This window comes from Natator depressus, chromosome 1 (genome assembly GCF_965152275.1).
Source record: "Natator depressus isolate rNatDep1 chromosome 1, rNatDep2.hap1, whole genome shotgun sequence".
Taxonomy (NCBI): Eukaryota; Metazoa; Chordata; order Testudines; family Cheloniidae; genus Natator; species Natator depressus.
In genome coordinates, this window is record NC_134234.1 from 38493855 (window position 1) to 38509714 (window position 15860).

A 15860-nucleotide genomic window follows, 5' to 3' on the forward strand; every position below is an offset into this window, starting at 1 on the left:
AATGGGGCATTTGGAATCCAACATTTCATCAGAAAGGGCTCTAGTTAGGGGAAAGGACAAAATCAATCTACATGTATGGTAGAAAAACAAAAGCATATATTGTGTATTATATGTCCTTTCATTTATTTTAACAACTCTGACATATCTAACAGAATGGAGTGCTCTGTGTTCGAACCCATGCAAGGCCAAAGAGAAATGAGAGTCTGAACTGTATGTCAACTGAGAGGAAGCCCGATTCATGTGCAAATTCTTTAGCAGATTACTTTGTCTAGCCGTTTTTGTGGAAGAAGCCAGAAGCAGTGCATGTGCTCCACATTAGTGAAGAGGATGGTAGAAAAGGCAAGCTGGCTTATAAATAAAAAGCATCTTTAAGCATCTCTGTATTTGAAAGAACTATCCAGATAATATATGCCATGTTAATAAATAACATTAAAAATAATAAAAATGTTAAAGACAAGCCAGTGACCAATTAAACTAAACTTTACTTTGCCTGAGGCTAAGTACAGTTCAGGCAGTGATTGAAAGTTCTTACATTACCCTGCAGCTCTTATGTGGCCAAATTTGATCTTCTTGTCTCAAAAGAGCCAATTTACTCTGATGATTCATATCCTCTTGAATCAGCAATCACCAGTTTTTCCTCCCAGTTGTAGGCCGTAATTTCTGAAGCAGACTATTATTCTTTGGGGATTTAATTTAAAACCATTTTTATTTTACTTTGACCACAATGTGAAATTTTAAGACTGATGATGATCCAGAAGTTATTCACTGCTATGAAAAAAGCTATTGCAATGAGTTTAACAGATTTGCCAGGGTAAAGTACATTAAATAACAACAGTGGACCTCAAAGAAATTAACTATATCTCTTTATTGTTAACCAATTCATGTTATCCAAAATAGTAGATGTAATTGTAGCTTAATTGTACAACACAAAACATGATGCTAAGGGGAAAACATGTTGAAATTTACTTCACCAAGTACTCATTAAATGCATTCATAATAGCTCTGTATCAATAAGTGTTCCCAACTATTGGTAATAACCACTCTGGATCATTGTGAAAATCTACATTTCAAATAGTTGTTCCTGGTTATTTAGAAAAATTCACACAGCTTTATAAATGGATTAGATCCATTTTAATTCTAATCTATACATTGTAGATTTATGAACAACAAATTTAACTGGTATTTTTCAACATTGATAAACTGATGTAGTAATGTTAGTGCACACATTTCAGGAAAAACCATAAAAATCCACTGATAGCACAGTATTTCACCTGCTATGGCAAATGGTTCTAACACTTTGGAAATTCAAATGCTCATGCACGAAGCCTGAGATACACGAACTGTTTTTTCAATGCACTGCAAGTAGAAACACTAGACTTCCACCAACCCGTGTTTTGAAGTATGGGCACAACATTTGCACACCAGTCTTTTCAAGGTTAACCAGCTATTTTTAGCCCCACAACCCAAAATATATTAAATCAACTTTATACCCTTTTCCATGATATCATCCCACAGTGTGTCTAACTCAGCAAAATCAAAAAAAGCTCAGTTGAATTGTTCATAAATAACTTGAACCTATTGTCTCTGAAAAAATGTTTAATAAAATGGCATATTTTAATAGATAAGTGTAAATTTATGAGTGCATAATACCAAATGGAAGATTGCTGAACCATCCTCAGAGAAAGCAGGGCTTTTTCCAGCTAGACACTAACCAGGGTACTATAAAGTGAAGAATAATTGCAGTCCATGTTAGTTGTAAAATAATTTCTTAATTTATAAATTTCTTAAAGGAAAGACTCACTTTCTATGAACTATTTGACCCTCTAAAATTAAGAAAATTCTCTTGTTTAAATCTCCTTTTCCAGAGTTTGAGACAACTGAGCAACAATGATCAGACATCAGATACAATAACAATTACACACTGGCATCATTGAGAAATGAAGCTACAAGCCTCTTTTTTTCCCCCAATTATGGGTATTTTCATTTGGTACAGAGAAACCCATAAACACAAACACATTCCACACCCCTCCCGTAAGATAGTATACCAGTGACAGGTTACAGTTTTAATGTATATCATATCATTTTATAATTTAACTCAACAAAAAGGCAGTTAAACAGTATTGAGCACTATAAATGCTTCTTGAAGTAAAACAAAATCTTAAAAGTAAAGATTCCTATCTTTCTATAGTATCATAAGATGAAAGTCAATTTGCACACTCAAGTTTACATGGTGTTTGAAGGACCAGTCATCATGTATATAGTAGTGAGGTAGGATACTGTCCCCTCCTTGGGACTGATGTTTTCATATGCTCCCTTGCCAGAAAGGTCCAGGTTTTTCTGATTGCAATTAAAATAATAATAAAAAAACAGGATACAAGATTCTTGTATTTTGTTCTTCTTTTCTTTGCTTTATTAGAACATTTCTACACATCTAAAGTGAAAAAGTAATACTTATTTAGGCCAATCGCAGACAACTGCTGCCTACAGGTAGTGTTCCATTTTAAAATCTCTGCTGGAACCTACTACCTGCCATCTAGACCTTTGTGAACAGGTAGGCAAAGAAAACCATCAATGATGACAGGACATGAAACACCCAGAGAATTCAGCTCTGTGAAAAAATGATAAAGTCAGCAATATCAAACTCCTAAGGAGATGTGGCTACATGGGAAAATGTAATTTCAAACTGCATCACACTGAAATAGTATCTATCAGTTTTAGGTTCTGATCTAATCTCCTTTCTGACTTTGTGTTTTGGTAATACATACACACTTGACAGTCATGATAATAGTAAGTGCCAGTCTTCAAGAGAACAAGCAGCACAAACTATGAAAATGGAAAATAAAATGTAAGACAATGGAAACCTTCTGCCCCCATTCCTCTCTCCCTCCCCAAAAAAGCCAAAGATGACAGACTGCCTTATTGTTGAATGGGTTCCCCTAAATTTGTCTTTTACCACCACAGTCAAACTGGTATAAGTGCTTTGGCAAAGTGGGGTACAATCTTCAAATCTGCAAAGGCCTGCTTTTTTCTCTGTTGGTGGTTCAGCTTTACGAAGAACATATATGCAAAACAACAGCTCTCACATTGCCTCAAACTCATCAATACGCTGCTTTGTATTCCCTTGTCGGATTTGTCGAAGAGTCTTGTACTTGTCACGACCTGCTTTAACATTCTCAGCATGGAGGACATCATTTTGTGTTTTCTTGGTTTCATCTCTGGCTTGGGCCAACTCAGAACTTAGTGTCTGTGGGAATAAAATATTTGAGTTTCAGCATTTTCACTCCTCGGCACCAAGACTTAGGATTTCCTGACAACATATGATCTACAGTCTTGGACAGGGATTTGCTAAATGCCAGCTATAGGAATGCTTCCTGCTATGCTCAAGAAAGAAGTGAAAATACCTGACTGTGCTGAAGCTGTTAGATACATCATGCAGACTGAGAGGTTAACAAACCTGGAGGCAAAGGGTCTTCACATTCTAATATCCAGGAGGAAAATTCTAATAAGAGCAAGGAACATAGTCTGGTAGGAGAAGCTAGGGCTTGACTTTACTCTAGTTTCTACTTAACTGAAAGGTAGCAGCTATTTACTTCTCTGCTTGAGTACCATGACCATCAAAGCAGGAGGATATTTACACATTTCAGAAAATATTGTTTGTTGGTAAAATACTGATACTGAGAAAAAATAGGAGCTCACGTTTGTTTTAGTATCTTTATAGAAAAACGGTACCTTTATGTTGTATTAGTAAATTGTCCAATGACAGATTACTTTTTTAAAAAAGGACAGAAAAAAATGAAACATTATCTTCTAGAGTCTAACTGTTTGAATGGAGATAAAATTCTCTCCTAACAGGTTTATGTTTTTACTTTGCTTTTTACATTTCTAGATACTGTGAGTTGCTGCTGAGAAACGCAAATAATACTCACTGAACAAAACACCAGTTAGTATGGTACAACAATTTTTGGTTCAGAAATTAAAGGATTAAGTTTTAAAGATTATAGTGTACTACAGGGGAATTTACATTTTTAATATTTGATTGTAAATATTTGTGGTAGTGCAGCATCACATTTATATGTACACTTTTTAAACTATACACAGAGTATGTTATTCTACTCCAAGTCTTATTTACTCAGTTTTGTGCAGTTTAGTTACAAATCTAGTAAGTGATAAAATATGCGAAGGAAACTACACATTACAGTTTCACTTAAATGTGCTGCTTAAATACACAAGATTTTCAGCAATTAAGGAAGGCTTAATTATACCATTAATGCAACCACAACCTTCATTACCTGGAGCTGTTTCTTAACACGTTCATTTTTCTGTGTCTCTGTTACCCGTTCTTCCTCACTTCTGTGGTTCATGACACCATCAGAAGACAGTTCTGCACTAGCTTCAGCATTGTTCTCATCATGTTCATCATGCTCATTCTCTGTTGGAGGAATAACTGGTGGTGGAGGAGGTGGTGGTGGTGGTGGTGGAGGAGCAGACATTACAGTCTTCAGTTCTTCTTTGGTCTTTTCCAAATCCTCTTGGGCTGCAAAAGCCTAAATAATAATACTAGTACTTAGCATTTATATAGTTTCACCTTCAAAGTGATCTAAAAATAATCCAAGAATTAAAAAGAAAATAGTTTAAATGTCTACATATATGGTAACCACTCCTTCTGTACACTAGCAGAGTCATTTATAGACTGAAACCTGTGAGGATATAAGCCAGAGTGGAAAGGAGTTCTGATGAGAGTATTTTTCTCCACATTGATTTATCGCTCAGTATTCTGAAATTAAATAGATATTTTGTATGGTTTGAAGAAGTTGGAGGACTAGCTCTTTTGGGGTGAGATTTTCAAAGGAGCCAAAGGCAGACATGTACCCAACCTCACTAAATTTCAATGGGAATTGTGCACCTAACTCCCTTCTTTGAAAATCCCAACTTAATACACAATGAGAGTTTATTACTTTGTGCTGCCATTCTGAGGCTTCCTCTTCCTTCTTCTTCTTGGCCTCCTCTAGAAGTGCAATCTTGGCAGTGAATTCAGCAAGTTCTGCTGCCTAAAAACAAGAGAATTAAACAAGCAGAAAGATTAATTTGCTACTCTCAGGGAGTTGGAGTACCGGGGTTGACCGGAGAGCGCTCTGCTGTTGATTTAGCAGGTCTTCACTAGACCAACTAAATTGACCCCTGCTGCATCGATTGCAGCAGCGCTGATCTCATAGAATCATAGAAGATTAGGGTTGGAAGGGACCTCAGGAGTCATCTAGTCCAATCCCCTGCTCAAAGCAGGACCAACCCCAACTAAATCAAATCTAAATCTCCCAATAGTGAAGACCAGCCCTCAGTGCTATGGTAACTCTCCTTCTCACTCTCAGGCCTATCTGTTACAGATAGGGGGTCAGGGTAGGGCTGCTCCTACACTGGAGGAAATTCTCCCTGGATAACTATGGTGCCTTTATAATATAGTGTGTACAGGCCAGGGCCTGGAATCAACCTACTATATTTTCTTACTTTCTACCCTCAGTGATGGAAAAGGGAAAAAACTTACATAGTTGTAGTCAAACATAACATTTTCTTAAGCTTAATTTTTTCCCATTTAACAGAAAGATCAGCCTCTCAATGGGATGAAAATGACTGGCTATCTTACAGTGAAAGAAACTAAGGGAAGCCATTCTGGTTCTCAACCAGATGAACCTGAAATATTAGGCGGCGGTTTGTTTCAGAGTGGCTATATAGGACGTATCTGTGAGGGAAGCATACTATGGCTTTCCTGTGTCCGCCGCCAAATCTTATTTTCTGCTGTGGGTAGCAATACAGTGGGAGATAGCCATATTCTGGCAACTTCTCAACAGTGATCTCTATGATAGCAGAGTATGCTGATGTATGCCACCCATACAGGTAATTTTAGTTATTATGAAAAAATACTTCTACATTCTGGGTGGGATTTTCAAAAGCGCTCAGCACTGGCCAACTCTCCTCCCAAAAGAAGTCAGCAGGAATTTTATGATTGATTTCATTGGAAGCAGAATTAGGCAACACTGAATTTTCCTGAAAACTCACCCTGAAATTTTAATGTACAATTTCTTTAAATAATACAAGTATATTAGTGTAATATGGTCCCATAATGAGCAATCGAGCACAGCATGTTACCAGACACTAAAGGACTGCAATGGCTCCTGGAGGTGACTGTGGGAAAACCTACAAAGGATGTCACTACATGCTATGAGTAAGATATTTCACTATAAATTCTATGTACTTGTTGGCATTTTAAATTTATTATTAATAATGAACAGGTCAAACTATTGTGATTGCCACTTATGTAAAAGGTATCAATCTGCTTATCAAAGCTGGAATCTAATGGTCAACGTAACTTACAGGTACCTATGTTCCATCAAGGAAGAGTATCTGTTTCTTTCAACAAAAAGGTAATTAATGTCAAACCCCAAAAGGCTGTATTTTCAACTTATTGAAATAACTGTAACTTGATTTCAACTACTTACTAGCTGCTCCTGATTCTTCATCTGATCAGCAGCCTGTTTGGCTAGAGCAGCTTTAGCCTCTTCTGCAGCTCGACGGTCTTTTTCCAGGCGCTCTGCTTCTTCTTTTGCTCGCTTTCGTTCTTGATCCAGTTCTAGAGCTTTTCTTGTCTGTTCTTCCAGGTCTGTCCAAAGGAAGGTTCACAAAATACACTGTTCGTTGGTTTTTGTACTGATAAATATAAATGTATCAAATTTTATATTCTCTATTAAGTCAATAAATTACCCAAACTGTAAGTTATTTAAAAAGTTGGCCAAGATTTTAGGGTGACTAAGGTTCGGCTCCTAAAGTCCATATTTAAGCACCTAAATAAGTGGTCTGATTAAAGCCAATGGGAGTTGCTGAGCATTCAGCACTTTTGACATTCAGGACACATTTTTAAGGTGCGTAAAGTTAGGCTCCTGTTGTTTTTAAATCTTGGCCATTATCTTTAACTGTTCATCACATAGGACTTGATTTTCAGAAGCCCTGGCAGTTTACAACACAATTTGCAGAGAATAAGAGGTGGGGTGGCTCAGCACCTCTGAAAATTCTTTATCTCCTTATTAATAAAATAAGGCTTAAAGATACTTTCATCTCTTTGGAAAGGAAAGGCGTATATGTTAAATATTTTGCCATGGCATTTCACATAACCATTTTAATACAAAAGATAAGCGAAAAGCCATTATATCCCACTCAAATGGGTAGCAACCATTCCTTATCCACAACAGAGGAATCTGCTGGCCATTTTAAGTAAGCATCTCTACTACTAGAAGATAAGAGCAGTAAGGTTCAGAGAGCTAGTCCCTGGAAAACAGTGTTTTAACAGAATTTATGCCACAAAGTTTTCTAAATTTATTATTAAATTGATAGAGATCTCAATGCCCACTTTAATATTAGACAATAGAACAGATTCTTAGATTTTGAGAAAAATGACCAGAAGCAAAACTTAAAGTTACACATTTTAAAATTCCATAACATTTATTGGACACCTTCTTGTCTTAGTTGGCAAGGTGCAAAACTGACAATTATTGGAAGTGCGGTGGAGCTAGCGGTAATGTCTTTTGTGATTTGGCAGACAAGCAATAAGAGGACTAGGGATTTACATAACTTAAGAATATGGAGCAGCAAGTTACTAAGAAACTCCAAAATAGTTACGTATTTTCACCAATTTCAAAAATAAGATATTTAAAAATGTGTTCTATCAAACACAAAGAGGCTTCCTTTGTGAAAATGGACAAAAAGTACAGTTCCAGCTATAAAAGATTGATATATAGCATGCATATATATATGTGGCAGAAATCACTGTATATATGTGATTACTTAAAACAAAATGAAAGAAACATGCAGAACTTAGTAATATGTGAACATTTTATTTCATATTAAAAATTTCAAAAATAAAAACTGAATGTATTGTTTCAGAAGTTTGTTGGAACTTGTAATGACTTGCTGGCAGTAGGGAAGTTTGAAGTGAGGACATACTTCTTTTATTTGTATAGTTTCTCTTTCACTTTTTTTTTGCTAACTTCTTAATCAGTTTCTCCTTTCTATTTTCTTTCCTTTATGGTAGATTTCTATAGATAAATATTTATTACTATTTTTATTATTTGGCCTACCTGAATGAAATTTTTAGTTCCAAATAATTTAAGGATTATGAAGAATCAATTCTTTAAAAGAAAACTGGGAACAATAGCCACTGGGAATAATATTAGAATAGAAGCAAGACACAGTTTGGCGCAATGGTTCCAGGGTAAAAACTTATTTCTAGCAGATTATATAATTTTTAAAAATCTACTATAGTACAAAGCTAAGTGCTTTTATACTATTTAATTCCAATTAAAATTATATTTTAATTTTACAGTGTTTCAACAGTCCCTTTCAGTCACATAACTCACCTCTAAAACTTAATGTTCTTATGCCCTAATACACACTCTTGTGTACACTCCTTGTGGTAAGATCATTCAGTAAATTATCACAAAATTAGAAGGTGGGGATAGCAGCACTGCCTATTATTAAGGTGCCTGATGCTTCCCATTATAAGATCCTGTTGTCAAAGTTATATGCAACTGACAAATTTTAACTGTTCTAGCAAAATTTTCCACGCCTAGTATCTGCCTTAAGGCTGAAGTCTTTGGAGAGTTAGAGCCAAAATGGTTCAGCCATTTCTGAGAACGATGTTAGCGGCCATATTAAAAAATTGCAGTGAACTTCTATAAGAGACATTCTAGAGTCCCCATGATTTGGAGAGGGGATTTGAAGTTTGCCAGGGGGCTAGCTGTTTTGTCAGGGACGTGTTTTTTGCCATCCTGGTGAAGTTTCACCCAAATTTGGCCAACGTTTCAGTCTTTGAAAAACTGCAGTTTGCACATGCTCAGTAGACAATTATTACAGCTTCACAACTAAATTCTCCAAAGATTCCAACCACACTGTTCATGTTCCAGTCTAGGGATGCAAGGGCAAAGCAGGACTCTCCCTGCAACTGCTGCTTGTGGCTGCTTCGGGCCAGTTTGGAACTGAAAGCAGGGAGATTGTATTCCCTGAACTCTCAGTGCTCCCTTAGCTGGGCTCAGGCACCATGATGAAGGAGGCTGTGCAAACTGAATCCAGAAAGGACAAGAATCAGACCTAGTATAGGGAAAGAAGAGAGAAAATGAGACTGGGACTTTGGAGATTGGGTGGGGAGAGACTCGGACTGGCTAGGCTAAAAGACTGGCAGCCAGAGTGGGGGAGCTGGGACTAGTTGGGCAAAAGGGTTGGAACTGGGGGCGAGGAGGAAGGGGGTGCAGAGGACACTAGGGGCCAGATCTGCCAAGGAGACAGAATACAGGGGGAGAACTGGGACTAGGTGGGCAAAGAGACACGGAGCTGAGGACGAGGAGGCTGAGATTGTTGAGAAAACTCAGACAGCGAGACTGGGGACTAGCACAGGGAGAAATAAACCAAGGAGGGATGACTGGAAGCAGGAAAGAGGGGAAGATTACACATAGATCAGACTAAGAGAGACTGGGAGTGGCGAGCCTAGTGGGGTAGACTAGAACTGACTGGGCAAAGAGACTGGGATAAGGAAGAGGGGTGGGGAATAGACAGTATTGGGACAAGGACAGGTTGTAAGGGACAAGGTGGAAGAGGCAGGCTTTGAGGGAACTGGGGCAGAAGAATCTGTGACACTGGAGCACAGTCTCCTCCAGAACCTACAATGAAACCCAAGATTTCTGAATCTCACCATTCCTCTGCTGTCAGCAATACCTATGAAACCCACTGGCAGCATCTCATCCATCTTGAACACTGGTTATGTAGAGGATGATAGCCTACTACTATCAGTTACCGCTTTAGCTCAAGTGGCTGAGCTCTGTGTGGTGGTTCTAAAGGTTCTAACCCTGCAGATCAACCAGCTGGGTGTACATGATGCATTTGTTTTTTCAATTTGCTTTTTTAAAAACCTAGGTGTAATTACACACAAAATCCTACATTAAAGGAACATTAAGGTTTAAATTTGAGCACTCAAAAATGAAGACAGCCAGAATTAAGGTTGTCTGTGTAACTGTAATTCAGATCCCTGGTATGCAATGCACTATGATACAGTCTAATTATAAGATCACAGGACCTTGTCTCATTCAGTGCAGAGGATGGATGAGTAAATCAGGGTAGTGTAATGAAGGAGACTGTTGTCTAGGCCTCAGATGGTGCAGAATTTGAAGGGTATGTAATGACTCAGGCAGGGGATTGCAGGAAGAGAAAAGATGGTGTCACAGTTAAGATAGTTGAATGCTATCCTGGAAAACTGGATTCTATCTTTGCTTCTGCCACAGAGTCCCAGTGTGGTACTGGACAAGTCACTTAAACTAAACATGTCAAACGTGGTGGTAATTGTGTTCCTCATTATCTGGGTGCCCCAACTGAGATGTGAGGGGTATGATTTGCAAAAGTACTGAGTACTCTGAGCTGAAACGGAAATCAATAGGTGCTGTGCTTTCAGCATATAAAGGTAATGGTAAGTACTCTGAAAAATCAGGTCCTAGGCACCTGAAATTGGACACCCCAATTTAGTACATGCATTTGACCTTAACTTTCTCTCTGCCTCAGTTCCCCACCTGTAAAATTGAGATAATACCACCCCTTAACAGGTCTTGTGGAGATTAATGTTTGTGAAGCGCACACATACAATAGTAGTGAGCATCACAGAAAAGCCTATGAAAAAATTAATAAATCTGTCTTCAGAACAGGGTTTGAATCATGTGCAGAAAATACGGCTAAGGGCCACACTCTTATCCATGAGAATAAAACAAAATATTGAAAAATGGCTCATTCAGCGAGATAAGGCTTCATCCAGGCTGGTAGGGTTTATTCTTCTCAGACTTGAGACTAGGTCAGGATAAAACCTTAAAGATGCTGGCCTAGGAAAGACTGTGGGGCTGAGCAACTTGTCAGCTGCAGCCCAGAGAAGACAGTGACAGAGACACTAAGAAAGAGAGACAAACTGCAGCAAGCAGGCTGCCTCTCCCAGCTTAGAGATGGAGTAGCTGGGCAGAATAGAGCTTATTAAAGTTTTCAAGGAAAGGTTAGTGTTTAGGTAAGGGGAAACTTGTGTACAGAACTTTGTTCTATCCCTTTGCTCTGCGTGTTAGGTACCTTTGGGTGCATAAATAATGCTTTGTTTCATTAGGCTGTTTTTGAGTCACTTTAATCAGCTGCTGTCATAGGCTCTCAGAGAAAAAGAGCTTATGTGGTTAGTAAACAGGGGACTGCAGCCCAGAGAACCAGACTAAAAGTGGTAGGACTGCATGGTTGCACCTAGATGGGGTGAAGGTAGCGAAACCTATCTGCAAAGGGGTGTCCTTGAGAGGAACTAAAAGGGTTCTGAAGTGCATGACACAAAGCTTCTACAAATTTGCAGCTAAGAACACAGAGAATTATATGTCTTTTTAAACGAAATTATACATTGTTTTAAACAATTCAGTGGTACACAATTAAAGTAGTACATAATTCAACTTCTAAAAAATGCTGCAGTGTTTGAACTACAAGTGTCAGTGAATGTTAAAATCAAAATTGTATACAAAAAAGTGTCCATTAGTAAAAAAGTCATATTAAGTTTTGTAATTTTTATAAACAATCCTAAATTGTGGAACTAAAACTATTCAACACTTCTGCAAGGATTGAAATAAAAGGGATTACATGATGAATGAGAGTTTACCTTTTTGGGCCTTCATTGTCTGTTCTTCAATTTGTCTTAAGCGCTCCATTAATTCTTCTTTTTCACGTTCTATTCTTTCCTTTTCCTTCTCCGCTATTTCCCTTTTTTTCTTCTCATTTTCTAATTGTGCTCTAAAAACAAAAAAGAAATATATTACACAGCTGTGCACGAGTGCAAAAGGACTACATTCTGCTTTCATTTACACCAGTTAAACTCAATTGAAGTCAAGGAACTTATTCTCAGTTCACGAAGATGTGTAAGCAAGAGCAGAATTTAGTACTAAGTGTTTCAGATTCAGTTTATCCTACAGATAAGTGTCAATAACTCAGTTATAACATTATTGCAATCTGGAATGTAGAAAGACTCTTAACACAACAGAGCTACAGAACCTGGGTCAAGGCTTGGCCAAGTTACGTCCAAGGGTTTAGTGCTGTTATGGCCAAAGTTCCGGTTTAATCTTTGCTGAAAATCACAACTGTGATTTTTAAAAGGTCAGAGAAAAGCCACGTTGTAACTGGGTTGAACTTGTATTGTCAAGGGCCCTTAGAGAGACAAGTTTTAAAGAATTAAGCAAAAGAGAACAAAGATATTTAGCAACAGGAATAGCTTTGAGAAATTATTGAGCTTTCCACAAAGACAACGTTTGCATGTTGAAAAGAGAAGCTTACTCACCCTGTGCAGTAACTGTGGTTCTTCGAGATGTGTGCCCCTCTGGGAGTGCCACCCTAGGTGTGCTTGTGCCCATGCACCTCAGATTGGAGATTTTAGGGTAGCAGTGTCTGTTTGGCCCACGCACGCATCCCCCACAGCCTCGTGCCCTGCACCCTCATGCCATGCACCGATGCTATATAGAGCTGTACATGCAAACCACCCTCAGTTCCTTCTCTACCACAGAACTCGCTGAAAAGAACTCTGAAGCAGATGGGAGGAGAGTGGGTAATGGAGCACCCACAGGGACATACATCTCGAAGAACCACAGTTACAGCATAGGGTGAGTAGCCTTCTCTTTTTCTTCAGGTAGTGTCCCTATGGGTGCTCAACTCTAGAGGACTATCAAGCAGTATCCTCTACGAAGGGGTGGGGTTCACAGTTGAGTCTAGGATTGAAGACAGAACAGAAGGGCCAAATACGGCATCAGAAACTGAGGCATGAGTGATTACATAGTGTTCAACAAATGTATGAATAGTTCTCCATGTCATGGCTCTACATATTTCTGCAATGGGAATGTTCTTGTTAAATGAGTTCATACCCTAGAGGGAGATTGAAAATCATGAGATTGATAGCAGTAGGTAATGCAGACAGATATCCATCTACAAAGCCTTTGCTTGGAAATTAGAAATCCCCTACTTCTGTCTGCAATGGAGAGAAATAATCTGGGAGATTTCCTAAAGGCTTAGCTCTGTCCAAGTAAAAGATTAATGTCCTCCTGACATTGAGCGTACGTACTGTCACATCTCCTTTATCCTGGTGTGGCTTAGAGAAGAAAACTGGAAGGTGGATAGGGTTGATTTATATGGAAGTCTGAAGATAACATTGGCAGAAACTTGGGATGAGGTTGCAGCGTGACCTTATTTTTAAAGAAGGCTGTGTAAATAGCATCAGAGCCCCTATCTCACCCACTCTTTGATTAGAAGAAATGGCTACTAGAAATTCAGTTTTCAGAGACAGGTATAGAAGGGAGCAGGTGGCCATAGTGAGGCCTTGTAAGACATTTGAGTATCAAGTTGAGGTCCCATGCCGGTGTAGGGCACCTGACTTGAGGGAAGAGGTTGTCCAGTCCCTTGATAAACCTCCTTGTTAGAGGATGAGCGAAGACCAAAAAAACCCTGGAAGGCTGTTACAGCTTACTGCTCAGAGAATTCTGCACCATTGTGTGTGCGCAGAATTTATGTTCCCCACAGATTTCTTTGCTTCCCCACAGAAAAAAAAGACTTTCTGACAGGGAAGCAAAGGGAAGCTGCAAGAGCAGTCATGCACTACTCCCTAGCAGTGCAGGTACATCATTTCAGGCACCTGGAGCAGCCAGTGGAGAGGTAAATCACTGTGGGGCTGGGGACATCCCAGCCAGTGGCTCCTACTCTGAGCCGGGATCAGCTGATAGTCCTGGCTGGGCTGGAAGCAGGAGAGGACGGTACTTCCTCTTCCCCTGCAAGGAGTGGCTGGGGTTGTGTCAGACCCACTCCCAGAGACTCCCCCCAGCTGCAGGAAGCTCAGCATCCTCCCCTGCTTCCTGCCCTCATTGCTCCTCAGCTGTGGGGGGAGCAGTTGCTGTACAGTGAGCTGCTCCCCCAGCCACTCAACCCCCGTGCATCGGGACCTCCCATACCTAAACACCCCTGCCAAGCTTCACCCGGTACATCCGGAAGCCCCCTAGCCCTCCATACCCAAACCCCACCCCACTGAACTTCAAACCTTGCATCTGGAGCCCCCCTGCTTCCGGACAGCTATCCCTGCACCCCCACTGAGATCCCTGCACTCAAACCCCCACTCTGATGCCCTACCCTCTGCAATAGCCTGAGCCCGGACATCCAGACCCCATACCACTGACCCCCAAATAGCTTTATCGAGGTCGCCACCCCACTAAGCCCCGCTCCCCCAGCACCCTGCCCCCGCCACTGAGACACCCACATCCCTCCGCTGAGCCCCAACCAGATTCACCTGGAAGCCCCTGCAGACTCCCATTGCCCCTGCACCTGGAACTGCCCCCCGCATGAGCTTCTGTGCATCCAGATCCACCCATACCTAGACCCCCACACTGAGCTGCCTGCACCCAGATTGTCCCACACAGAATCCTCTCACCTCACACCTGGATCCCCCCACACTGAGCCCCTCCACACTTGTATCCTACCTGGTTGAGCCAGCCTGCCCCACACCTGGTGCGCCTCGCACAGAGGAGAAGGGTCCCAGGGTGTTTCTGGGGCAGGCCCAGGCCTTGTGCTGTGTCAGGGTTGGGTGCAGCCTCACCGCTGAGTCCGTGTTCCAGGCATGGGGGATTGGGGGGCTGCAAGACGATCTCCCACCTTCGTGCAGCCAATGGCCTGTGCTCCCCACTGCCATGCTAGAGCCTCTGTATTTATTTATTGACAAATAAAACTTGCAGAATTTTAAAATAGTGTGTGCAGAATTTTAAATTTTTTGGTACAGAATGCCCTCATGAGTAACAGCTGCCAAATGCACTTTTACAGAGCTTAAAGATAAACCTGTAATTTTTAGCTTTAAAACATAATCTAGTTCAAATGATAAAGGAGAGTATGTAGATGAAAGATGTTTTAGGTCACACCAGTGTTTGAATCTCATCCACTTTTTGGTGTATGTGTAATAAGTAGATTGTTTCCTGCTATGAAACAACACTTTCTTCATGGCTCAGAACGAGTTGTTTCTAACCACACAAACCATCTAATTAGCCATACCTTCAGCTGGAGAACTCGGAGGTTGGGGTGAATGATTTGACCATCCAAGAGAGGAGATAGGGGATGGTCTGGAAACAGCAAGCTGAGTGAGGTAAGGAAACCATGTTTGTCACAGCCATGTTGAAACTATGAGAATAACCTTGGCTTTCTTTATCTTGAACAGCACTTTGGATATCAGTGGAACTGGAGGAAATGCATACAGAATGCCTGGACTTCAACGACGTGACCCAGATCACTTCTTGAGCAGGACTGGGACCACTTCTTGGCAAAAAGGTCTATCTGTGGGATGCCACAACGTTGAAATATGTGGAGTATAGTGGGATCTATCTCCCATTCGTGATCTTGTGAGAAATGTCTGCTGAGGGCATCCACTGTGGTGTTTTGAATGCCCAAAAGGTAAGCTGCTAAGATGCTGATCTGGTTTTGTATGCAACAATTCCAAAGTCCCACTGATTTGGGGCAGAGGGAAGGTGATCTCACTCCCTCTTGGCGGTTTATATAAAACATGCATAACATGTTGTCCATCGGGATCTTTATGTATTTGCCCCTAATCAGTGGGAGGAAATGGATACAGGAATTTCTGACTGCTCTGAATTCCAACAAGTTGATGTAGGGTGTGGGGGGGTGGACTCGGGAGACCGCCATCTGCCTTGAACAGTGTTAGTGTCTAGATGAGCTCCCCATCCCAGTAAGGATGCCTCTCATTACTGATGTTGGAGATGGCTGAGCGAAGAGGACCCTTGTGAAAACAT

The 15860-nt window shown here is 40.3% G+C and overlaps 1 protein-coding gene across 1 annotated transcript in view; it reads right to left on the bottom strand.

Annotated features, from left to right (window-relative positions):
* Positions 1-862: 862 nt before the first annotated feature.
* RDX (radixin) overlaps positions 863-15860 on the bottom strand; it is a 94817-nt gene continuing 79819 nt past the window's right edge. Inside the window, exons 10-14 of the mRNA XM_074957778.1 lie at positions 11699-11829; positions 6492-6652; positions 4956-5048; positions 4290-4544; positions 863-3244 (exon numbers count right to left, since the gene is read on the bottom strand). Of these exons, the coding sequence (XP_074813879.1) occupies positions 3080-3244; positions 4290-4544; positions 4956-5048; positions 6492-6652; positions 11699-11829 (805 nt within the window). The 3' untranslated portion in view covers positions 863-3079. The remainder of the gene's footprint in view (positions 3245-4289; positions 4545-4955; positions 5049-6491; positions 6653-11698; positions 11830-15860) is intronic.